Raw genomic sequence first — 25,906 nt, 5'->3', positions numbered from 1 at the left:
ACCAGCTATGAAGGGGCTGAACCAGAGAGGGGGAAGCTCGTCCGCGATGCTCTTTGCGGGTGTGGATGGGCCCAGGTCCTCACACTTCACGGTGTGGAGGCAGTGGGGACATGCAGGAGGGAGAACTGCCACTCTTGAGAAAAAGGAAGAGGCAGAAGAGATGTGTGACTCTGCCGAGGGCACTGGAGACTGGAGGGAACCTACCCGGCGAGGAAGCTGGCAACTTGCCTTTGACTCGGTGCCCCAGTACCTGAAATCTGACCAGGGATAACGCCAGCTGTTCAGTGGGTCACTCTTTGTGCCCCTGCCTGTGAAGATACCATCCCAGCTGCTGGAGATGGTGGGAAGGGGGTGGCTGATGCCTTCTCTTCGTCTTTGGCCTGAGGGAGAAGCCACACACAGTTCCTGCACCAGGTGTGACCTCCCCCCCGCCAAGGCTGGCATCTTTGTCCCCAGGTCTGAAGGCTCCCCTCACCGTGTTCACCTTCCTGGTGCTTCTGCTTACCATCCTGGTCTGCCTGGCCTACACCTGCTTTGGATGCTTCAGGCACCTCAGCCCTCTGAACTACAAGGTAAAGGGCCCCTCCCCCACTGCTGCCCAGGCAGGGTCTGGGAGGAGAAGATGGTGGCTTCATTCTCCATCTCTCCTCCACCTCTTCCCAGATCAACAGATCAACGGCCCTCTCCACATTTTATTTATCCACGGGGAAGGCGTGGGTAGCTGGGTGTGACGTGTAGCTTCCCTCCCTGCCCCCTTCCCTGCTCCCTGCACTGCCCACACCATCCTCTCTTGGGCTGCCGCTGGGAGCTTTGTGCCAGCTGGTACTATTATTCTGGGTGTTAATAGTCTGTTTGTTTAGAGGGTGTTAGTTCAGGAAGATCGGTTTTGTTTATCATCGCAAGTTTTTGCTGTTGTCTGCAGTCCGAAGAATCGGCAAGTGACAAAGGAAGTGAGGCGGGGGCCCACGTGCCATCACCGTTCACAGTAAGTGCGGTTCTTAGCCAAGCGTGAGCATCTACACCGGCCCCGACCAGATGGGCCCTGCAAACCCGCTTTGATCCTCTCCTGTTAAGACAGAAGTCCCTTGATCACGTGCCAGGCGGGTTTCTGAATTAACGTCATTTGAGAAGGGATCCCTGGTCCCTCCGGATGTTTTCTCTTGCATGTGTGAAGCCACACCCATCACCAGAAGATAATTAGTTTTGCCATGATGTATACCCATCTCCCTCGGTTTCAGTTGCCTGCTCACTTTCCTTCTCTGCATATTTAATGCTTGGTGAGCTTGGGCCTTTAGCGAAGCCATATGGCAAGGCCCTGCGGTTTGATGAAGCTTTATCAGAGCATTTCGCCAGCACCTGCCTGTGTGAGGTCCTTTGCTAGGCACCTAGAGGGTGTCACACTAACTCCCCTCTGAATTCAACAAATGAACATTTTACCTGCTGTGGAGGGGGGGCAACAGTGTTAGAAAGACACCAGGACTCCTTTCCTTCCTGGTTCTCCCTGCTTCCGGCCTCCAGGGTCCTGCTCCCAGGGTGGGGTTGGGAAAGGAAGGTGGAGCCACAGGCTCCCGGAGCCGTGACCGCCCGGCCTGACAGACAGGGCTGGGACAGCGCCGATCTAGATCAGCAGCAGCATTCTTTCCAGTGGCTCCCTCTCGGGTGTCAGGCACTCTTATCAGTGTCTGTCTCTGGACCAGCCCCAGAGGAGGTTTCAGGAAGATTCATTACCCAGAGGCACACCTGTGACTATGCCTGCCAGACAGGGCAGGTGGATGATGCAGATCCCTCGTTCTCAGCCTGGTTCAGGTCGGCAGCTGGAGTCTGGGATTGAGAGGAAACAGAACCTGCACAGAGTCGGTCAGCTGCTCAGAAGTCCCACTGACAGCATTCTAAACCTGCCCTGTGTAGATAGAGCTGTTTCCTACACAGAGTGAGAAGTTCTTCTAGAATCCAGTGCCAGGAAGAGTTTTGTTTCCTCTGAGAAATTGGTGTGTGTGCTCTCTTCTCTATGACCAGGAGAACTGTGACTGTGTGTTCTGATTTGCTCTGGCTGTTAGGAAAATCTGCAGTTGGCATAGTTTAGGTCCTGATGTCCTAGGTTGATGTTATTTCTTTATGTGTCCTTCACGAGCATTCTGTGTGTCTTCCGGCTGGAGGGAGGCGGGGCGGTAGGGGAGGAACGGGATAGGGACTCTCGTGCCCACCCCACCCAAGCACTAACACCCCCATTTGTTGGCAGTCCTACGTGCCCCGGATTCTGAACAGCTTGTCCTCGGAGAAAATAGCCCTGTCCCCGCAGCAGCAGCAGACCTACGGTGCCATCCACAACATCAGTGGGACTGTCCCACGGCAGTGCCTGGATCGGAGCCCTGCGGACAGCGTGGCGGCCGCCTGCCAGGAGGCCTGAGGGCCGGGGAGCTGCCGGGCTCGTCCAGACCCGGGGAGTTGGGAGGGGAAGAGACACAGGTGGAGAAGTGGCTTGACTCCAACCTCAACCAAGTCAGGACTTCTTTCCACCTGTTTTAAGCACAACAGCTCTAAAAAGATGGGAGAAGAAAGGGGCTCTGGCCCTTGGCTGAGGCGGAAGTGCGGGACTGCCATCAGGTGGTGGTCTTTTCTAGTCCTAGGAGTGGTAAGGGGAGGATGTGCAGCTCTGGACTCTCCCTTGCTTGCCCAAGGCTCTATTTCCAAGTCCCCCTTCTGCATAAGTGCTCAGCTCTGTGGCCGGGATGATGCCCCTGATGATTTTCAGCAGGATCATGTGTTGGCACTGTGTTCCTCCAACCCATTAGTGTGGTGACTGTATCAAGCAAGAGGGGGAGGTACCGTGTGGAAGACCTTCTCCCTCTGAGCATTCAGACACTGCCCCCCCTCCTCCGGGCACACACGCAACTGATAACCAAAGAGTCTGCAGCAACCGCAGGCCTGAGATGGGTGCCAGATGATGGTCCAGGTCCATCCCAGCTTCCCCTTCTGGCTATCAGGCCCTTCACACCCCTGCCCCCGGCCCCCAGGAGCGAGCCACAGGGCGCAGGACGGGAGCGGGCCGGTGCTGGGCCGCCCCAGTCTCCTCTACATCCCTGCCATGGTTCTGTGTTTTTCTGTCACGTTGCCAGTGACGCTGTGGCTGGGTCAGGGTCCCCTGCAGCTGGCAGAGACAATGAGGACCACTAATAAAATGCCCATTCAGCCAGACTGGTGAGATGCCGCCTCTTCGGGGCCCAGTGCGTGGGGCTCAGCCTGCAGCCCTTGATTCCATCTGTCTGTTCCCTCCAAAGGGAGCAGTGCTCAGGGCCTCCTTGAAGCCAAGGGAGAACTATGGCCACAGAAGGAGGGGCGCAGCCTCTTGCTTTTTCTCTCCCCACGGGATCCCGCGGCTTGGGACGCACCTTTGGGCACTTGCCGGAGAAGCTGCCTTCCTACTGCCAGAGGCACAAGCCGGTGTGGTGGGTGCCGGTGGGCAGAGCTGGGGGGCCGCTTCCATCCCCGCTGAGGCGAGGCGGGCAGGTCCCCGGCAGTCACTCGGCGTCACTGCCTCTGCTCAGAGCTGCCTCGGGCGGCACCTGGGAGGACAGAGTGGCCTCCCGCCGGCCCCAGCGGCCCGTCCTGCCTCTCCTGGCTAGGATGGAGCAAGGGCCCCAGTGCAGACCTGGCAGCTCTGCTGGAAGGGGCACCCCACGTGGGGTTGGGGCTCGATATGTCACTTGTTCCAGCCGCTCTTAGAAGGAAAATCATTTATCATCAAAGCCATGTTGCTTAACAAAGTGTGTGGGGAGTGTGTGTGGAGGGGTGAGCACGGGGTCCCAGCACGGGCAGGGGACGGAAGCAAGCACATTCCTGGGGAAAGGGGCAACTCCGCCAACAGAGGACTGGGAGGGGGCCTCCCTGCCAGCCTCACTTCTACTGGGAGCTGGGCTGGGAGACCGGGGGCTTCCGGGGAAAACGGCGGGTGTCGGGAGGAAGCCTGCCATGCCAGGGCAGGGGCTGCCTGCGAGGTGACAGCCGGTCCCCGCCGGGGTCACTGCCGCTCCAGCAGCCCCATGAACTTGTGGATGTCCTGGGCGAGCAGCTCTGGCTCCTCAAAGGCAGCAAAGTGGCCCCCACGGGGCATGTAGGAATAAGAGATGAGTTTCGGGTATTTGGATTTCACCCACTTTTCTGGGACGTGTATTAACTCACAAGGGAAGGCAGCAAAGCCCGTGGGCACGTGGACCTTTATCCTGGAAGAGACAGAGATCCCACTGAGGGGGAAGCTGTGTCCTGGCCCCCCTCTTCCCCAAAGCAGGGATTCAGGGGGCTGGGGGTTCAGTTCGCTCACCCATGTGGAACCATAGAAGGACAGACCCAGGGTTTTAACCGCCCACCTCAATTCCAGCCCTCTCTGGGGCCCTCTTTTCTGGAAGGGCTGCCCCAGCTGGACAGCGTCACTGAGGTGGGGTGGGACAGCCTCTAACTCCCACCTTTGTCCCCCCGCCGCTTCCCTTTGCTGCTGCCTGAGAGTTTCCCTGTGAGATCAGGAAAGGGTTCCGGGGAAGTCCCAGAGCCATCACCGCAACCCTAGGACAGCCTCCCGGCCCTGCGGGAGCCGCTTGGGATGCCTGGGGGGCAGGCCTGGTGTTCCCTCTGTGAGCTACTTCTAATAATAGGAATCTCTCCCAACACCCCTGACCTTTAAATTGTGTTCTCATCTTACACTCCCGGCGCGCACCCAAGGCTAGGCTGCACTTTACCGCATCAAACGTCCTCCCTCGAGTCCAAGGCCAGGCCATTCCCCTGCTCCCTGCCTCGGAGGCACCCTCCTCAGAAGCCCTGCTCCGGGCTCAGCCGGACTTACCCCTCATGCCTATTGTCCAGCCTCATGTTCTCTTTGTAGAAGCGCTGGGAGGAGGTGATGGTGCCTGTCGTCCAGTAGAGCATCACGCCCGTCAGCAGATCGTCCAGGGAGAACTTCCTGGGAAAGCAGACCGGAAGGCCCCTCTCAGTGCCAGGTGCAGTTGTATGACAAATAAGGGCCGCCACTTTCAAGCTGTACGCCAGGCGCTATGCCCTCCTGGCTTCCCTCCTCAGGCCTCACTGCCAGCTTGGCGATCTCATCCCCGTGCCACAGGCAGGCCTGGCCCAGCGTCACCATAACCATGACGACAGGTAATGCAGAGTAATGGCCATGTACAAGGCAGGCTGTCATCTTGGGTGGTGTCAACCACCCCCCTCCCTGACCTGCCTAACGGTTCAGGCCAGAAGGGATGAAGCAGGTGAGGTCAACTGAACCCAGAGGCTTTGGCTGGTCACCGCTGGGTAGCCAGGAGGTCGGTGGGTAGGATGCTGCAAACCCTGCTCAGAGGTGGTGCCCACTCCTGGGACCTCAGTTCAGGCCACCTTCAGACCATCCTCAGGGGGGCCCACCCTGCCAGGCCCTGAGCCAAACCTGATCTCCAGGCAGGCTTTAGAAGCCCCGATCCTGCCCTGACCGGACACCAGGAGAAGCAGGGCAGGGTCAGCAGCTCCTGGGGCATTTTTATTCACTAGCCCCCAGCTTGCCTCCCGCCAAACCTGTGTCACCCCAGGAGGGAGCCATGGGCTCCTGCAGAGACCCGCCACACCCACTCAGCACGGGACACCCCTTTTCTTCTCCAGCCTGGGAACTGCTGAGCAGGTGAACCCCACCCAGACTGCAGAGCCCCACACTCTGGAAGGAAATAACCATTTGGTACCTAATGTTGGAGCACGTGGCCTGTGGACTCTGGAAGCCCCACTTCCTCCTGGGCCCACCCGGCCCTCTCTCTCTCCTGCTGCTGGGCTCCCTCAGCCCGGCCTGCGTCCAGAGCCCCCGGAGCCCTCCATGTGGCCTCCCCTCTGCCCACTTCAGCTGCTGCTTTCCACTGGCTGTGCCTCCTGGGCCTCCATTTCCCCACTGTTCCCCAACTCATCTTCCACTCCCCAGCATCTGCCCTTCTTCCCTGGAATAACCGCCCACCGCACCTCAGACCCTCTCGCTCCCCTGCCATCACTCACCCCTTCAGTGCCCTCACCCTGGGGGCCTTCTGCCACCCTGAGCCCACCCGACAGTCCACAGACGTGAGGGGACTCCAGCACTACTGACGCCACGCTCTCCAACCTCAGCTGCCACCTCCTCAACAGGTCCTGACAGCCGTGTGCTCACCCACAGCCTCCCGCCTGCCCTGCCTGCCTCTTTGAGGAAATCCAAGTTCATGGGGCAGCAGCTCCCACCCCCCATACCCTTCCCTGCTTGAGTCCAGATTTGGGGCTTAGGAGAGCTGTCGCCGCTTGTCCTGGGCCCTAAATGCCTCCATCTGCCTCTTCAGGCCCAAACGTCAGTCACCCGCCCCCCCCCCCAACCCCGAATGCCCTCAGGCCTTACCCTTGCTCCATACTCCTGTCCCCTCTCTCCCGCCCCTGCCATCTCTCCCATGCCTCCTCACCCTGCACACCGGAACTGTCCCTGCTGCCCAGGCCTCGCGGGTAGGGCCCTCTCACTAGGTCTGTCCTCCCAGACTTTCTCACTTCTGGTCCTTCAGCAGCCAATAAGGCTCCTCCCAGCATCCCTGGATGCTGCCCTGTTGCACTCTGTCTGAGGAGATCTACCCTGTGGCTCCAGCTACTAATTCACCAAGAGGACAGTGGAAATAACTCCTTCCAATTCGACCCCTCACCTGAGCTCCAGATCTGTGAGCCCAGTTACCAAGTGGACACCTGCGCCCGGGCATCCTGCCAGCATCTCCCACTCGGCATGTCTGTGACGAAAATGAGCTCAGCCTGTCTGTGTCCCCGCCAAGCCCTGCTGCCCTCACTCCTGCATTCCCACCCCATCCTCGCTGCCTGGATTAAAGAACATTTGCGGGCTTCCCTGGTGGTGCAGTGGTTGAGAGTCCGCCTGCCGATGCAGGGGACACGGGTTTGTACCCCGGTCCGGGAGGATCCCACATGCCGTGAAGCGGCTGGGCCCGTGAGCCATGGCCGCTGAGCCTGTGCTCCGCAACGGGAGAGGCCACAACAGTGAGAGGCCCGTGTACTGCAAAAATAAATAAATAAATAAAATAAAATAAAATTAAAAAGAACATTTGCTGCTCCGCCTGCCAGGCTCCTCAGCTGTATGCAGTTAGCTTCGTTGATTCATCAGAAGCCAATTGGCCCAAGATGGTCAGTTTGCTTAATTTACTTGTTTGCTTCAGCTATTCGGATGCAGTTGGTCAATTACATTTTTATCCTTAGAACCACATTTTGCGCCACCAGGGAAGTCCTGAACATCTTTTTAAATGCAATTTTGATAACAAAGTGAAAACCAGTCAATGGAAACTGAACAGTTAAAAGAAGCATTTAAACTTGTGAACTGGGACTTCCCTGGTGGCGCAGTGGTTAAGAATCCACCTGCCAATGCAGGGGACATGGGTTCGAGCCCTGGTCCAGGAAGATCCCACATGCCGCAGAGCAACTAAGCCCGTGCGCCACAGCTACTGAGCCTGCGCTCTAGAGCCCGCGAGCTGCAATACTGAGTCCGTACGCCACAACTACTGCAGCCTGCGTGCCTAGAGCCCATGCTCCACAACAAGAGAAGCCACCGCAATGAGAAGCCCGTGCACCGCAATGAAGAGTAGCCTCCCCTCTCCACAACTAGAGGAAGCCCGCACGCAGCAACGAAGACCCAGCACAGCCAAAAATAAATATATAAATTTTAAAAAATAAATAAACTGGTGAACTGGCTTTTGGCAAGTTGGCCAAGTGCTTCCATCACCCCTACAGCTCTGACCACAGCTTGAAAACTACCACAGCAACCATTTCCACCCTCCTGCAAAAAGATCTGTGTCCCTTATAGAACACAGATCTGATCACGTCTGTCCCCTGCGCAAAGCTTTGGTGCTCCTGGTATGCAGCCAAGCAGAAGCTGAAGGGGGAAGCCCGCGGGCGGTCTGGCTGGCCTCACATCTGGCTCCAGGTACTTGTGTGCAAGGAGCAGGGCCGGACCCCTCGCCAAGGTGCTCCCGGTGGCACTGCATTGACCTTTGGGTGCTGCCCAGTGTGGGGCGGGGGAGACAGATCCCAGGGTGAGGCTCTTGGAGGACCCGCCTATAGGAATGAGTTTGTGGTCTGGCTCCACTGTGCCTGCTCTAGCCTCTGGACAAGTTACCCCTTCCAAGTACACCATGCATTTTAATCACTCCAACCTTTGCTTCTGCTCTTCTCTTTGCCTAAATTCCCTTCTTCGCCCTTTCCACCTGGCAAACTCCTACTCATCCTTTAAGGCCCAGATCAAACAGATTCTCCCAGTCATTTCCCCTCCCTGTCCCTTAAACAGAGTGAATCCTCCTTTCTCTGTGCCCCACAGTCCTTGGCATGTATCTTTAGAGCTCATTTCATCAGATAAGTATTTATTGAGCACCAACTATATGCCCAGTGCTGTTCCAGGTGCTGGGGCTAGGGCATGGCTTAGACAAAGTCCCTACTTCCAGGGCCAGATCCATTCACTCTTTTCCACATCTGAGCACTGTATCTGGCACTCTCTGTGTCTCTGAAGCAATAACAAAAGGGATGGGCCCTGGAGAAGGTGGGTCAAGACCGACCTTGATGAAGCTTAGGTCAGACCAGGGACCCAGGAGTCTTGCGCTGTCGAGGCTGCAGCCTCCAAGGCTTCGGGAGACAGGACGGCCTCCCCACTCTTTCTGCAGCCACCCTGCAGGACCGGCTTCCACAGGGCATGCATTCCTACGGCCATGAGGCCCGGCTCTTCCGGGGTTTGGGGGGAGGGGCCGTGGGCTGCTCCCACGTCTTGGCCAAAAAGAGGCTCTTGCTGCCCTCTGGACGCCCCGGTCCCAGGAGGAGGCTGTTTAGCAACCAGAACAGTCTTGAGCCCTGCATCCTATTCTTGACCCCTCCACTGTGAGGATAGACCCTTCTGGGCCTCAGCTTCCTCATCCAAAAATCAGGGTTAGGCTGGCCACAGGGTGAGGATCTGTGGGACATCCAGCAACAGATGGAACTTGCTGACCATCCCACCCAGATAAAGCAAGCAGAGATGAAGATGGCGAGAAGGGAGGTGGGTGAGGAAGGTGGTGCCAGCAGCAGGGGTGGATGGGGTCTCACCTCTCCAGGCCTCCATCCTCCAGGTCTCGGAACTCTGGATTGGTCCAGGTAGAAAACTTCTCTAGAATATAGGCAGCCAGTCCCACGGGAGAGTCATTCAGAGCACAGCCTGACATGGGAAGAAGCAAGCGAGCGGCTCAGGCCTGGGGCCAGGGAGCTGGCCAGCAGGACAGAGGTGCGGTGCCGGTCCCCCAGAGCGGCACCGTGGGCAGGAAGCCCACGTCAGAGCACAGCCCTGCCCTAACTCTAGGAGCACCTCACTTCCTTGACCCTTGGCCTTGGAATCCTTAATGGCAAAAGGGGTAACACCTCTCCCACTACCTCTTAGGGATCCGTACGCTACATGGGCAACTTCCTTCAAACTGAAGAGTCTACGACTCCAGGTTTTGTAGGATCCCAATGAGAAATACATATGAATGGTGTTTTTTAAAAGTGGGCTTTTTTTTGTTTCTATTCTATGATTAGTGAAAAATTAGAAACAACCTAAAAGTCCAAAATAGGGAATCAGTTACAGATAATATTGATCCACTCATAAGCTCAAAGACTGAGCAAGCATTAAAAATGGCATGGATGGATCTCAGAAACAAAATATTCAGCAAAAGAAGCCAGACTCAAAAGAGCACCTATTTGAGGATTCCAATGCATATAAAGTATAAAAACAGGCAAAAGCAATCTATCTGTCAGAGGTCAGGAGGCTGGCTGCCCTGGGCATGATGGGTAGTGCCCAGAAGAGGGTACAGGTGGCTTCCAGGCTGGTGGGTCATGCTTTGTTTCTTGAGTGTGTGCTGGTTATATGGACAGATCCCATTTGCGAAAATTCATCAACCAAAATGTTAGCAGGTTCTTCTGCAGGTCTGGGAGAGGAGAGGTAGGGAAGGCCGAGAGGTTTCAGGTGATTGTCTTTTCTATTTTGTGCTTTTCTGCATCTTTCAATTTTTTGACAATGAACATGGATTACTTTTATAATCAGAGGAAAAAAACTGGTTTTATAAAACACTGTTATTATTATCAGGAGCTGCCTAACATGTGTGAGCATGAGACTGTCATGGAAACTCTAAGACTTGGAAATGGGCAAAACAACTTCTGGGTATCCTCTGAGTGGAATTCGAAGAGTTTCTAGTGGACCCTTCTGGGGTCATGTGATTGCCAAGGGGACCCCTCTTCCCTTGTCTTAGAGCTATTTTTACAGCTCTGTAAATTGTTGAAAACTGATAGGAATGCAAATGACTCTTGTTCACAGAGAAGCAAAGTAGATCCTAAAGGTTCTCATCACATAGTAAACAACATTTTTTTTCTCTTTTTTTTGTATCTATGAGATGTTGGATGTTAACTAAACTTATCGTGCTAATCATTTTGCAACAGATGTAAGTCAAGTCATTATGCTGTACACCTTACATGTATACAGTGCTATATGTCAGTTATATCTCAAAAAAAACTAAAAGAAAAATAAATTTGTCCCGTGGAGATTTACTTGAGTTTTACCCTGTGGATTTTGACAAGTTTTGCATCTATTAGCAAATTTACTTTAGTGTTCCCAGTTGCCTTCGAACTGTTCTGTTTTACATTTTACTAGTTCCTTTATTAATTAATGAGTTAAATAAAATCTTTGACACGTGTTCATTTTTTATTTGTATGATTTTATCTTTTTAAATATTTGGGGGGTTTTAATTTACATTTGTAAATTACTTTATTGACAAAATATATAGTATACCCCCCCCCACACACAAAGTATAGCTGTGTGATTAATATCTTAAAAAAAATATTATTCCTGGGCTTCCCTGGTGGCGCAGTGGTTGAGAGTCCACCTGCCGACGCGGGGGACACAGGTTTGTGCCCCGCTCCGGGAAGATCCCACATGCCACGGAGCGGCTGGGCCCGTGAGCCATGGCCGCTGAGCCTGCGCGTCCGGAGCCTGTGCTCCGTAACGGAAGAGGCCACAACAGTGAGAGGCCCGTGTACCGCAAAAAAAAAAAAATATTATTCCTTAACAGGGCCCTGATGGCAGAAACGGTTGCTGGGCCCTCCTCAGTGTCTTGGGGACACTCCCCCCACGCCCTGGGGCACCCTCCTGCCCCCAAAGCCCCAGGCCTAAAGAGCCCTAGGCTTCGTCCTCCCCCCATCCCTGTCCATCCCTCTGCTTCTCACTGTAGGACTTGGGCTCAGGGGTGGAGGGACCAGGGGTCAAAGCCAACAGGAACACTGATGCCGCTCAGTGGAGTTGTTTGGGAATTTTATGACCACGCATCACTCATGTCTGTGGAGAAATGCCGTGTAAGGGTGGAAGGAGCTCTGAGTCTCTCACAAGAGGTTTTCACCCCATGAACCGTGTTCCTGGGGTGGGTGAGGCTTTCCCCCGGTTGGAAGCCTTGCTGAATGGAATGGATGTAAGCCCACCCGACCCGAACCACTGAGCCAGGCTTTCCTCCGCCTGCCCACTCACCTACGGTGTCCGGCTTGGTGCTCTGGATGTGCAGGTAGCCGCTCTCCCTCACTAAGTTGAAGAAGATCTTCTTTAAGGAGTACATCAGCTCCATATCCCTCTTGGTGTAGCCAAAAAGCCTCCCAAAACGCCATCCCAGGAGAAGGGTCAGGGTGTAGAAATTTCTTAAAATGAATGCCATGTTCAAGTGCAGGCCTTTCACGTGGCTGAGGGCAGAGAAGGGCCAGGGGAGGCTGGGTGGCATCAAGGATGGGGGAGCGACAGGGGCGGAGATGGAGGAGAAAGAGGCCACGGGGCTGAAGAGCACAGGGCCAGCCCTCTTCGGCCTCTGCCCCCTGGGGTGACCACATGGTGGAAGGGCAGGTCCCGGTCAGGCCTCTCCCGGGACTTGGTCCATCAGAAAGGTCTACTCCCCGACTTTCCCCTCCTTTAACTGGCCCTCTCTGCCTGGGAACCTGGCCCAGAGTCACCAATCCTGTGTGACATCAAGTGGAGGGAAGATCCACGTCGAAGTGCCCCAGGCAGAGCTGAATGACGGGGACCCTCCCTTGTCTCCCCTGGGCCCACACATATCCTGCCTGTGTAGCCCCTGCTCCAAGGCTCAGACACTACTCCCACGCAGGGCCTGGCGTGCATAACCCGCCTCCCTGCACATCCACCTCACATGGGCTGTGCACACACACCTGCACATGTACACACACGCCTGACAGCCACCCTCACCTGGGCACCAGCTGGGCCATGTTGGTGCAGATCAGGGCTCCCCAGTCTCCGCCTTGAATATAGAATTGCTGGAAGCCCAGCCGCAGCATCAGCTTATAAAAGATCCTGGCAGTGGCCACTGAGTTGAAGCCTGGTTGTAAAGGGGAAAGAAGAACCGTGTGGGGGTCACGCCTTGGGTCCTCCCAGGCCCTCTGAGATTCCTCAGCCCCCCTGCCCCAGGCTGAGGGGAGAGCAGCTCACAGGGGATGAGAAGGAATCCTGGAGCCCAAGGGTGGGGTGCCCAGTGCCCAGAAGGCAGTGCCCCTGGTGCTGGCCTTGGTGCAGGAGACAGTGAGGGCGTGTGATGGGCTCAGGCCGGTCCGGCTGAGCGTCCGTGGGCCCACGCTGCGTGCGGGGCTTAGTCGGCCTCGCTGGCCCGGAACAGTGCAGGGCCCACACGTGGACCTGCCCTGAGTGGGCAGCTCCTGAGGACACGAGAGTCCAGGCCCTGAGCCAGCTCTGGACAGTCGTGACTCGGCCCGGTCCCCCGCCTGCCACGCCCCTCACATCCTGAGAAGATGCACTGGCCCTCTGGCAATAAAATCGCCCCCATTGCTTCTCTTCCCTCTGGTCTCAGACCCCTCCTTCCTCAGCCTCCTTAGGCTCTGAAGGAAGCTGTCCCAGCCGACTCCCCACCCCTGGGGCAGTGACACAGCCTGCAGCAGCCCGTACCCTTCTTGGAAGATGCCTCTGAGAAGCCATAGCCAGGAATGGATGGACAGATGACTTCAAAAACATGCTCATCGCTCAGGCCATGGTTCTTGGGGTCAGTCAGGAACGGGGTGATCTTATAAAACTCGTAGAAGGAGCCAGGCCAGCCATGCACCATCAGCAAGGGCTTTGGGGTCTGGCCGGAGGGCAGCTGGGGGGGCTTCACGTGGATGAAGTGGATGTCCAGGCCTAGGGAGACAGAGCACAGTCAGGGTCAGGAGGAGAGGGCCCTGAGGCTGTGGACGCCACAGTCCCAGCTCTCAGGCTAGCCAATCAGGCTCTGCACCGCCACAGCAGGGCTGCCACCCTCGGCGCCCCCATGGTATTGACTACAGTAGCCACCGCTAGTGCTGGCTGAGTGCTTACACGGAGCTCCAGATACCCGAGTAGCTTGCTCAGCCTCACGGCCACCTGCAGCATGCCCCTCTCACGTGAGAACGTGAGTTCTGTCTGTAAGGCCGCAGCCAGGCTGCTCACGCACGGCTGGATTCCCAGAGGCCAGAATAGGTCCTGGCTCGTGGGAGCACTCAATGAATACTTGTTTAATAATTTACAAATTGCGGGGGGAAAAAGCCCTATATATCCAGCAGTAGAGAATGAAATAGATTATAGTTTAACAGTATACTGTAATATAACACAGTCATCTAAAATGACTTCCCTGGCGGTCAGGACTCCCCGGGTGGTCCAGTGCTTAGGACTCCGCACTTCCACTGCAGGGGGCACAAGTTCAATCCCTGGTTGGGGAACTAAGATTCCACATGCCGGGCGATGCAGCCAAAAAGTAAATAAATAAAATAAAATGATAGTGTCGACGTGTATTGAATATGGAAATCAGTTCCGTATACACTGCTAAGTGGTAAAAGCAAACTACCAAGCCATATCCATCGTATGACCAATTTTCGTAAACAGTCATATGTATGCATATGTTTACATCGTGTGCATAGGAATTTTAAAGTCTGAAGAGATAAACTACAAGAATATAAGAAGTAGTCCTCTCTGAGCAATAGAATTTCAAGTAAATTATTGTCTTTTTTGTGTTATAGGAACTACTAAATTTTTCTACAATGGACATATGCATAACTATTTTTTTTTTAAGTGGAGAAAATTTTTCTAAGGTAGAGTGCTGGGCACTGGAACACCATCCTGGCCAAGGGCAGGTGAATGGATTCCAGGCCCCACTAGAGTCCCTTTGATAGCAGCCCCTTCCCAGGCAAGTGGCCTGGATTGCGCCTGGGTGTTCAAGGCAAACACAGCCAGGGCTGCTGGCACACCTGGAACCCTCCACCATGAGGGCTGGCACTGATAGCAAGGTCTGTTGTTTATTCATTATACAAATAATGCATGTTTTCTATAGAAAACAGGAAACAAAGGTAAATCAAAAGGGGGGAAAATCACATAGTAACCCCATGATCTGAAGAGAACATTGTGTTGTCTGTCCAACTTTTTGCAACAAATTTTTTTGGGGAACAATTTTATATTTATAGAAAAATAGTGAAGCTTGTACAGGAAGTTCCCATATACCACTACTCAGTTTCCCCTACTATTAATATCTCATGTTAGGATGGTACATTTGTTACAATGCATGAACCAGTACTGATACATTAATAACTAAAGTCCATACTTTAAGTATGCAGATTTCCTTAGTTATTTTTTTTTAAGTTTTAATTTTTTAATTTTATGGTGGTAAGAACATCTAACATGAGACCTACTGTCTTGACAAAGTTTTAAGTGTATATATAGTTCAGTATCATTATCTACAGGCGCAATGTCCTTCAGCGGATCCTTAGAACTTACTTATCTGCTGTAACTGAAACTTTGTACCCAGTAATTAGCAACTCTCCAGTTTGCCCACCTCCCAGCCCCTGGCAACCACCATTCTTCTCTCTTTGACAATTTTAGATACCTCATATGAGTGGAATCACGCAGTATTTGTCCTTCGGTGATTGGCTTATAACACTGAGCATAATGTTCTCAAAGTTCATCCATGTTGTGACATATTGCAGGATTTCCTTCTTTTTAAAGGCTGAATAATATTGGTACATACAAACAATGGAATATTACTCAGATTTCCTTAGTTTTTACCCAATGTCCTTTTTCTGTTCCAGGATCCCATCCAGGACACATTACATTTATCTGTCATGTCTCCTTAGGCTCCTCTTTGGCCGTTCAGACAGTTCAGACTTTTTTAAAAAGAGAGAACATAACTTTCTTTTAACAAAAATAGAATCCTACATACATTCTATTTTGGAACCTCATTTTTTTCACTTAACAATATATCCTGGGTGTCCTTCTATGCTGCTAAATTTACTCCTAAAGTTTATTTTGGTAGGTAATTTTATCTCCTTTGGAACACAGAGCATGATGTGAGATTATTTTTGATTCGAATTCTATCAATCACATTATCATTTGAGTTTAAAGTTAGAAAAAACACACATATACATCCATTCTTGTGTATGCATGGGCTATCCCTGGAAGCATATGTTTTTGTTTAATAAATTTATTTATTTATTTATTCATTATTTATTTACTTATTTTTGGCTGCATTGGGTCTTCGTTGCTGCACACAGGCTTTCTCTAGTCACGGTGAGCGGGGGCTACTCTTCATTGCGGTGGCTTCTCTTGTTGCGGAGCATGGGCTCTAGGCGTGTGGGATTCAGTAGTTGTGGCATGTGGGCTCAGTAGTTGTGGCTCGCGGGCTCTAGAGCACAGGCTCGGTAGTTGTGGTGCACGGGCTTAGTTGCTTCGTGGCACGTGGGATCTTCCCTGACCAGGGCTCGAACCTGTGTCCCCTGCAGTGGCAGGCGGATGCTTAACCACTGCGTCACCAGGGAAACCCCTGGAAGCATATGTTTAACGGAAGCAGACACTGTCCCTGGGGAGGGACAAGAGGGAGACTTCCTTTTAGCTCTGTCTCCTTCTGTACTTTTTGAATTTTAAACACGTAAATTTTTAAAATTAAAAAAAATGTTAAAATATGCCCTATGGGCCCCCCTTCCCTTTGGGGAGGAAACACTCTCTCGGTTGCCTTACGTGGTACCGGTAGGTTCTCTGTGCCCAAGCTGCTGGGTCAGAATCGAGAAGCCAAACTGGGCTCAGAGGGTAGCACTGGGCCTGGCCAGGGGGTGAGGGGAGGCGGTGGTCACAGCCTAGGGCCCGAGCTGAAACTGCGGCCACAGGTGAAGGAAGAGTAGACAGGCTGGGAGGCGGAGAGCTGGGTTCTGGCCCTGAACCTCCACTTCCCTGCGACTCGGGCGATTCCCCCCTCCCGTCTGGAGGTGATGGGCTACATTCCCCGGAGGCCTCTGAAGCCCCTGAATGTCTCAGACTCTCTGAGAACAGAGGCTGATCTGTGGCAGGAGGCCCAGGACATGGGCTGGAGCCAGAAGCTCATCACAGAACAAGGAAGTGGCAGGAACAGGGAGGCCGAATAAGGAGGCTAGTGGAGATGAGGACAGAACATCGGGGAGGGGTCAGAGGTTGAGCCTTGAGCAGCCTGGAGCACAGGGGTCAGTGCGGAGACAGAAAGGACCCCAAAAAGGTCCAAAAGTGAGGGAGGAGGATAGCAGCAGGGAGAGTGACGAGGGAGCCTTCTTGGGCCAAGAAGGCTTTTCCTTGGGCTGGGGAGCCAGGAAAAGAGACACGTTGAAGGCGTGCTGGGCCCAGGGCTGGGAGGTGGCCAGCTCAGCACTGTGGCGGGGGGGTGGGGGAGGGGTGGGGGCAGATGGCACGTGAAGCCGGGTCCAGCAGGAGGACCCACACTGCAGGGCCCAGGGCCAAGGCCAAGCTGCAGGCCTAGGGAAGTGACTTAACTGCACACGAGTTCAGTCACAGTGGGCTGCTTCCGTGATAAACTCCACGCAAGAAACTACCCCCTTTGGAGCACTTGTACCCTGAGAAGGTTTTGTGCTATAAACACTTGGTATCCTGTGATGTCGTGAGGAGCCCTGAGACGGTCCAGTGGGGTAAGGCTTTCTCAAGTTTGCAAGCCTCCAGGAAGGAAACAGCCCTTTAATGCCTCTTGCCTCTGGGTTTTGGAACATGCTGTTCCCTCCTCTGGACAACCTTCCCCACACACACCTGGCAAACTCCCATCCATCCTTTAAGTTTCAGCCTAGATGCCTCCTCTTCCACGAAGCCTTCCCTTACACTCCCAGGTGGCATGTGGGGCTCACAAAGTTCCCGGAGCCTCTTCCCTCATAGCACCCCTTACCACATGCTATAATCACCCCCGAGAGCCTGTGAGCTGGGAAGGCAGGGACCTTGTCTTCTCCGACTGTGTGTCACAAGCAGAATGCTTGGGTACAGGAGGCGCCCTGTCAACATCTGCCGGATGGACATTGAAGAGCTGGGGTAACAGAAGGAGCCGAGTCAAACCCAAGGGAGCCAGGCATCTGGCACCAGGGATCCAAAAGGCAACCTTCGGGGCTTCCCTGGTGGCGCAGTGGTTGAGAGTCCGCCTGCTGATGCAGGGGACACGGGTTCGTGCCCCGGTCTGGGAAGATCCCACATGCCGCGGAGCGGCTGGGCCCGTGAGCCATGGCCGCTGAGCCTGCGCATCCAGAGCCTGTGCTCCGCAACGGGAGAGGCCACAACAGTGAGAGGCCGCATACCGCAAAAAAAACCCACAAAAAACAAAAGGCAACCTTCGTAAATTACATACAAGGACCTGTAGGTACTTTGGCTTAGATAAAATGGTTTAGATCCTCTTGTTAGGCTCATGACAGAAGGTATCAAAGTCCTCTAAAGTGCACAGCAACAACTGGTTTATATTTAGAATTATTCTCCTACTTATTGAAGTTACAGATTTAAAAATTATTCTTCAACTTTCTGAAGTTACAAATTTCAAATTTAAAGCTCTTCATTAAGCATTTGAGTTCAACTTACAGATATTATTCTATATATTTCTTAATCTAGCAAATGTTGACAGTTATTCCCCAGGAACCTTTGATTAATGGGGCTGCATGTCTATACTTGCTTTATGACACTCCCTTAAACACTGTATAATTTCAATTTCCTTTATGAGAACTTTACTTGATTTGACTAACCAGTATATCTTCCACAAACTTTAAGTAACTCTCAGAATTTTAATAAATTAAATTTATAAATATGGTAAGGCTTAAATCTTCCAATATTGCATATAAACACAGTAAGATTTTCATATAAAATCACAGGTCTAAATCCATGACTCAACTACCCACTTTAAATTAGTACTGAAAAGTCATATCTGTTACTTGCAAAGGCCAAATTCTCTTAAACATTACAAATATCTAAAATTTCAAACACGTGCAATTTCTTCAATATGAAAAATTATTGGTAGAGCAACCCACAGAATGGGAGAAAATATTTTCAAATCACATTATCTCATAGGGGATTAATATCCAGACTATATAGAGAACTCCTAAAACTCAACAACAACAACAAAAAACAAAGAACCCGATTCAAAAATGAACAAAGGACTTGAGTAGACATTTCTCCAAAGAAGAAAAACAAATGGCCAACAAGCACATGAAAACGTGCTCAACGTCATTAATCATTAGAGAAATGTAAATCAAACCCACAATGAGATACTACCACTTCACACCCGTTAGGCTGGCTATTACAAAAACAAAAACAGAAAATAACAAGTATTGGCAAGAATATGGAGAAACTGGGAATCTTGTACACTTCAAAAAATATTTACTCATTTTATTATTTTTCATCCCCAAATACATATAAATGAAAACCTACTCTTCAAATGCAGGGAGGTCCTTGCCTATAATGTAGTATTTATTACATTTACATTACAAAACATTCTCATATGAAAATCAGTATGCAGCTCTTTCACACGCAATTTTATACATACTCACACACAATATATGTAAGCAGTTAGGACTTTTCTACTTACATATTTCTCTGGTGGAAAATTAGGAAACTGGGCAATTCCCACACTTTTCAGCCTTGGGAAGGTAAATACAACCTCTCTGAACATTTTTTAAGAAGATGAATTTAAAATGGTGCAACTGCTAGGAAAAACAGTATTAAAGTTCCCCCCCAAAATCAGCATAGAATTACTATTTGACTCAGCAATTTCACTTCTGGGTATATACCGAAAGAACAGAAAGCAGAAACATAAACAGATATTTGTACACTCATAATCATAGCAATATTTTTCACAATAGCTAAAAGGCAGAAGCAACCCAGGTGTCCACTGACGGATGAATGGATAAGCAAAATGTGCCATATCTATACCACGGGGTATTATTCAGCCTTAGAAAGGAAATTCTGACACATGTTACAACATGGATGAACCTTGAGGACATTATGCTAAGTGCAATAAGCAAGTCAAAAGGACAAATACTGTTATGATTTCATTCATATGAGATACTTAGATTCAGAATCATATTTAAATTCATAGAGACAGAAAGCAGAATGGTGGTTTCCAGAGGCTAGGGAGAGGGAGGGAATGAGGAATTATTGCTTAATGAGTACAGAGTTTCAGTTTATTTATTTATTTATTATTTATTTATTTACTTTTGGCTGCGTTGGGCCTTCATTGCTGTGCTCGGGCTTTCTCTAGTTGCGGTGAATGAGGGCTACTCTTCGTTGCGGTGCACAGGCTTCTCACTGCAGAGGCTTCTCTTGTTGCGAAGCACAGGCTCTAGGCACGCGGGCTTCAGTAGTTGTGGCACGCAGGCTCAGTAGTTGTGGCACCCGGGCTTAGTTGCTCCGCGGCATGTGGGATCTTCCCGGACCAGGGCTCGAACCCGAGTCCCCTGCACTGGCAGGCGGATTCTTAACCACTGTGCCACCAGGGAAGTCCCCAGAGTTTCAGTTTTGCAAAATAAAAAAAGTTCTGAAGATAGATGGCTGTGCTGGCTGGATAACAATATAAAAGTACTTACTCCACTGTGGCGTTACACATAACAATGTACACTTAATGGTTTAAATGGTCAACTTTATGTTATGTGTATTTTACTATAATTAAAAACAGATAAATTTGTAAAAATTAACGGCATGAGTTTGATTTTCTTAAGCATTTCTATATTTGATTCTAAATCTTTCTGGGGCTAAAAAAATGTTTTTCCACTTAGGAAACTATTATCTCATCCCAAATGATCTTAGGTTACTTTCCCAAGAACATTTTGAGAGATACCTTCCCTTCCAGATGAAGTTGGGTGACAACCTGTGATACTGTTGGGACAGGAGATCTAGAGCTACAGAGACAGGACAGTTTTTATTCGGACCTTGACTGACAGGCTGCGCACCCTTGAACAGTCACAGCATCATGGACTCCAAAGCTTCAAGGAGGGGCTGACTGACCGAGGCCACGCCCAGATCTAAATCTTATCTCCACCCTCTCAGAGATTGTTCTATCACTGAAGTGGACTGTGCATTTCTTTGGTTTTTAATTTATTTATATGTTTTCCTGTTTAGCTCTAAAGACCATTGGATTTGTTGGGGTTCTGCATTATTTTTGCATCCTCATGGCGTTATACCTTCCAAATACATCTCAGTGACCAATAATTGAATTCTGGGTCTCCGGGCTTTATCTAAGTCATGTCCAGTATCTAAGGAAGGTGGTTCTTTTTTTTCCTGCCGCGCTGGGAGGCATGCGGGATCTTAGTTCCCTGACTACGGATGGAACCCATGCCCCTGCGGTGGAAGCGCAGAGTCTTAACCACTGGACCACCAGGGAAGTCCCTAAGTCACGTCCAGTACCTAAGAAGGCCGTTCCTGTGATATACATCCCCCTCCAGCTGGTGTTCTGGAAACATACCTTCAATCTTAGTCTTGAAGTGAGGATATCTGTTAAGACTCTCCACCTGCTTCCTCCAGTCAAATTCATTCCGCCAGTAGGAGATGACTTTCTTCAGATAGTTGGAGTTGAAACCGTAGTGGAAGCGGCTGTCCTCCAAAGGTGGGGTTAAACGGACCTTGTCAATCCTCTGGTGTAAATCCTGGAGCAAAATGCAGGACCCCAAGTAGAGAAGGTGAATGAGGCAGAGCACAAGAGAAAGTCTGTTTCCAGAAGACTGTTCCAAACCCTGCAGCCACAAGACCCAAATATTATATATTTTATAACATTATTATATTACATCAAATGTATAATATATATTTTATATTATTATATTTTATTTATATATTTATACTTTATATATATTTATATTTATTTTATATTATATACAGTATATTTTATATTATTATATCCTAGATATTATATGTAATATATTATATATTAATTATATATATTAATATAGTTAATATATATGATAATATATGATATATAATATGTATTATATATTATAATTATATTAATGTATATTACATATAATATGTATAGCAGAGGCAAAGCAAAGTTTCACCAGACAAGGTGAGGAGACTCCTGGTCTGCACACTTGTGCTCTGGGTTGTTAGGTTTATCCCAGAAGAAACCTCCTGGCTTCCCACAGTGGTGGCTGTTCCCCAAACGTATGTTCTTCACTTTCGACTTCAGGATGACTTCTCATCTTTCAGTTTTTAAATGTATGAACAATACAGATCTTTAATTTATCGAGGCTTATATACAGCAAGGGTTGGCAAACTTTTCTGTAAAGGGCCAGATCATAAATATCTTAGGCTTTTTGAGCTGCAGCTACTCCACTCTGCCCTTGTAGTGTGGAGACAGCCGTGGATGGTACACGGACAAATGGGCATGGCTGTGCTCCAAAAAAACTTTATTTATGGACACTGAAATTCGATGTCACGTAATTTCCACATGTCACAAAGTATTATTCTTCTTTTGATTTTTTTCCAACCATTTAAAGATGTAAAAACTATTCTTAGCATGGGAGCTGTACAAAAGCAGGTGGCAGACTACATATAAAACAGATAATCAACAAGGACCTACTGTATAGCACAGGGAACTCTACTCAATATTCTGCAATAACCTATATGGGAAAAAAATCTGAAAAAAAAATGGATATATGTCTATGTATAACTGAATCACTTTGCTGTACACCTGAAACTAACACAATCTTGTAAATCAACTATACTCCGATATAAAATAAAAATTAAATTAAAAAAAAAACAGGTGGGGCTTCCCTGGTGGCACAGTGGTTGAGAATCTGCCTGCTAATGCAGGGGACACGGGTTCGAGCCCTGGTCTGGGGGGATCCCACATGCCGCGGAGCAACTGGGCCCGTGAGCCACAGCTACTGAGCCTGCGCATCTGGAGCCTGTGCTCTGCAACAAGAGAGGCCGCGATAGTGAGAGGCCCGCGCACCGCGATGAAGAGTGGCCCCCGCTTGCCACAACTAGAGAAAGCCCTCGCACAGAAACGAAGACCCAACACAGCCATAAATAAATAAATTAATTAATTAATTAAAAAAAAAACAGGTGGCAGGATGGATTTGCTGACTCTGATACGCAGCACTGAACGATACAGTATATCCTAACTCAGTTAGGATAAAAATGACAGACCCGGAGAGAAGGTACAAGTCTCACGGTCAGGCGTGCATCAAGCTGAAAGAGCAGCTCCAGCTGGGGAAGTTCAAGTTGGTCCACGGAGCCTCTCAAGTGTTACCCTTCCCAGAGTGTCCTCCCAAGCACTGCAGTAACCTCCACACAGATTTTAGGAATGTCAGACGCTGAGCCTAGGAACCCACTAAAGGAGGTATCGACAGGGCTCAGCCTCTGTCCTCAATAGCGACACCTCGTCAAGTGCTACCAAGGGAGCCTCAGTCTGGCTTCTCTTGGGTACAGCTGTCTCCGCTCTTTAATCCCATCCTCCTGAGCGCTCCCATGACTTTTTATCGGCACCTCTTACCGCATTTATCTCTATTAATCATTAACGTTTCTCTGTCCACATTTCTCAACTGCTGGACTAGGAGCTCTTTGAGGGAAGGCTCTCCCTCTTCTAAGCACCCAGCACAGGGCCTGCACACAGTAGGTGCTCCCACACCCACAAAATGAAAAAAGGATGAGTAGGGACATAGTAGGTCCCACCCACCCTCCTGGCCCTGCTCAAGCCTTGCTCTCAGATCAGCCCACCCCACGATCATGTCCATCCATCCTGATTCCAGCCCCGTGCAGAGGACAGGCCTAGGCTTTGGAGTTAGACAGATCTGAGTTTAAACCCTCTGCTTATTATCTCGGTCGCCTTGGGTCAGTTGCTTTGCCTCTCTGAGCTTCACTTTCTGCATGGCCGCAGGGACTGCATGTGACTACAAGGCCCGGTGCCAGGTTCTCTGTGCAGCAGCATTTATGTCACCACGGCCTTGCTTCTCACTCACGATCTCCACCCAGGCCCTGAGCCGACAAGCTCACTCCCAGGGTTTCAGGTGGGGCACCAAGGAGGCAAAACCAGATGCTTTCTGTGACCCTTGGGTCCGGCTGGCACCCACTTGCCGGCCTGGGTACTGCTGGGGCCTTGGGAAGGGGAAGGCGGAAACAGGGGAGGGAAGGAGCTGAAGGGATGAGTGGGCAGAGCGGGAGAGCCCAGTGGGAGAAGAGTAGGCGAAAAAACACCCCCCCCAGAGGAGCACTTCCCAAGCCCCTCCCCATCCCAGCCCCAGCCTGAGGCGCAGCCCCAGAAGGGACCTCCCTGCCCTCCCCACTGCTCCCTCCTCTGGAAAGAGATGCCTTACATTGATCTCCTCGTCTGATGTTTCCACCTTGAATGGGCGGATGCTCTCGTCCTCCCCAGCTGTGGGCCTCACCCCGGGCCCCCACCATCCATCTTCAAGTGGCAAAGTTTCCTCCTTGTCCTTGGAGACGAACCAGTAGATGACAAAGCCCAGCACTGAGGCGAGGAGTATTTCCAGCCACATGACTCCTGCAAGGGGGATAGAATCCACCTTGACCTCTGGCCGGAAACGCCAGATCCCCAACTTCTTTCCCACCCAACCCTCGACTTTAGGTACTTTTGACCTGAAAAAAATAATATTATAAGCATAGTATGGAAAAATTGGAAAACAACAGAAAAAGACACAAAAATCACCCATAATCCTACTGAGCTATGAAATTCATGAGTCAAATTTGGAAAAGGTGAAGCTGTGTTGGCTTCCGCACAGCCCTGGGTGGTGGGCCTGCATTTCTGAGGCCTCATGGTTCTCTGAGGGGCCTCTGGCTCCAGACGCTTCGGAGAAGCTTCTCTCCACCCTCGTGACACCCTCCCCAACGGGAGGCGCAGGGACTTCTCTGAGTGGTGGGCTCAGGAGAGGAGATAGAGCCATGCTTGCCCCTTGCTGTCTCTCTCTGAGGGGGGGGTCTGTCCTCAGGGTACCCATAGGGGTAAGAGGGGAGGTGTGAAGAGCTGGGAAGTTAAGTTCATTCGGGGTGGGGGAGTGTTCAGTGGCCCAAACATGGCTACATATCTCAGTTGGTTGTCAACAGCTTTATTGAGATATAATTCATATACCATGTAATTCACTTGTTTAAGGTGTACAACCCGGTGGTCTTTAGTATATTCACAGATATGTGCAACCATGACCACAATTTTAGAACATTTTCACCACCACAAAGAGGAACCCTGTACCCTTTAGCTATCACCCTGCTTTGGCCCTCACACCACCCAAGGCCCCAAGCAACCACTAATCTACCTTCTGCCTCTATAGACTTGCCTATTACATTTCATATCAACTCAGCTCTTTTAACCCTCATTAGTCTGATTCCCCTGCTTTTTTCTCAGAAGGGGAAGAAAGAACTTAGTTCCTGCAAACCAATACCAGGCTGACACTGGTCCAGCATTATTATCTAGCTCCTCATCTTGCACATTCCCAGGGGAAGTAAACCCCCGAAGGTTCACATTCAGAGAAATGTGAGTGAATACGGGCACCGTCCTCGGGCCTGAGCCAGCAGAGGGTCTGCTGGATGCAGGGCAGTCAGGACCCAATCGGAGGAGAAAGCATGGATCTCAGGTGAGGCCTCAGCAGATCCACTTCCCAGGCCCATCCGGACTCTCCCTTGGAAAACTGGGGCAGGAGGAGGACGCTGCTAGCAAACCCACCCTAGGGTGCCCTCTATCTGCCACAGGACTCTGCTGGGGGCTTGCTGAGGCTCTGAGGTTTGCTCCTGCCAAGAAAAGAAAACATGCACAGGCTTCTCCCGCCTCCCACAGAGAGACGCTCTGTCCCTCCCAGGAAATCCTACCCTTTGAGAACAGGGAGAAAAGCCAGCTGCTAGTCTCTGTGGCATTCGAAGGCAGGACTAGGCTTAGGGATTGTGGGGCACTGGGGAGCATGTGGGAAAAGGCAGAAGGCAGAGAGCACAGCTGCCCCCAGCAGCAGGAGCAGATGGACACAGTTCACCCAGTGGGAGGGTCACGACACAATAGTCTGGAGCTGGGAAGGCAAGGACTGTGTCTATCCTGGTCCCTGCCCTGACCCCAGTGTCCAGCATAATGCCTGCCCAGAAAGGCACTTTGCCAATATCTGTGAAATCAGCATACACGGTAGAAGTAAATAAGATAAATTTTGCAGGATGTTGTCAAGCACAGAGAGGCCAAGAGCACAGTTGTCACTTGCTGCTGGGATATAAATGCCCAACTTTCCCTTTTCTGCATAGAATTATCCCAGTGCTTTCACTTGTCCACATGAGCTCTGAGTTCTCACCCTTTGATCAGCTCCTTGGGAAGCAGCCAGGGAAGCAGAGCTGTGGAGCTAGGGGCCTGCAGGAGAGGTGGGGCGGCTGCAGGCGCCACCCTCACTCCCCACTGCCTTTTTTTAATTTTTAATTTATTTGTTTTTTAGGGGTTCTTTTGGCTGCATTGGATCTTCGTTGCTGTGCGTGGGCTTTATCTAGTTGCAGTGAGCGGGGGCTACACTTTGTTGCGGTGTGTGGGCTTCTCATGGAGGTGGCTTCTCTTGATGTGGAGCACGGGCTCTAGGCGTGCGGGCTTCAGTAGTTGTGGCATGTGGGCTCAGTAGTTGTGGCTCGCGGGCT

At 51.0% G+C, this 25,906-nt stretch overlaps 2 protein-coding genes across 7 annotated transcripts in view; one reads left to right on the top strand and one right to left on the bottom strand.

The window, feature by feature from the left end:
- Window positions 1–3,195, top strand: part of TMEM63A (transmembrane protein 63A) — a 33,067-nt gene extending 29,872 nt beyond the window's left edge. For 3 of the 4 annotated variants that reach the window (XM_089907250.1, XM_022579328.2, XM_089907260.1), the window contains 3 exons: window positions 457–572; window positions 923–985; window positions 2,240–3,195. In XM_089907250.1, coding sequence (XP_089763376.1) covers window positions 457–572; window positions 923–985; window positions 2,240–2,407 — 347 coding nt within the window. In that variant the 3' untranslated portion in view covers window positions 2,408–3,195. Of the gene's footprint in view, window positions 1–456; window positions 573–860; window positions 986–2,239 lie in introns of all 4 variants that reach the window. The other variant, XM_022579329.2, reaches the window with a different exon arrangement.
- A 524-nt stretch (window positions 3,196–3,719) lies between these two features.
- The window catches only part of EPHX1 (epoxide hydrolase 1), a 43,856-nt gene continuing 21,669 nt past the window's right edge, over window positions 3,720–25,906 (bottom strand). For all 3 annotated transcript variants that reach the window (XM_022579332.3, XM_022579333.3, XM_022579334.2), the window contains exons 2-9: window positions 23,611–23,798; window positions 20,763–20,943; window positions 12,968–13,195; window positions 12,257–12,386; window positions 11,537–11,742; window positions 9,097–9,205; window positions 4,835–4,951; window positions 3,720–4,220 (exon numbers count right to left, since the gene is read on the bottom strand). In XM_022579332.3, coding sequence (XP_022435040.1) covers window positions 4,019–4,220; window positions 4,835–4,951; window positions 9,097–9,205; window positions 11,537–11,742; window positions 12,257–12,386; window positions 12,968–13,195; window positions 20,763–20,943; window positions 23,611–23,798 — 1,361 coding nt within the window. In that variant the 3' untranslated portion in view covers window positions 3,720–4,018. The remainder of the gene's footprint in view (window positions 4,221–4,834; window positions 4,952–9,096; window positions 9,206–11,536; window positions 11,743–12,256; window positions 12,387–12,967; window positions 13,196–20,762; window positions 20,944–23,610; window positions 23,799–25,906) is intronic.

The sequence above is a fragment of the Delphinapterus leucas genome, chromosome 1, assembly GCF_059928025.1.
Source record: "Delphinapterus leucas isolate spDelLeu-1000000601 "Yukka" chromosome 1, BTC_Dleu_Yukka2, whole genome shotgun sequence".
Lineage (NCBI taxonomy): Eukaryota > Metazoa > Chordata > Mammalia > Artiodactyla > Monodontidae > Delphinapterus > Delphinapterus leucas.
Note: the sequence above shows the minus strand (reverse complement) of the source record. Positions and strands in the feature narration are given on the sequence as shown.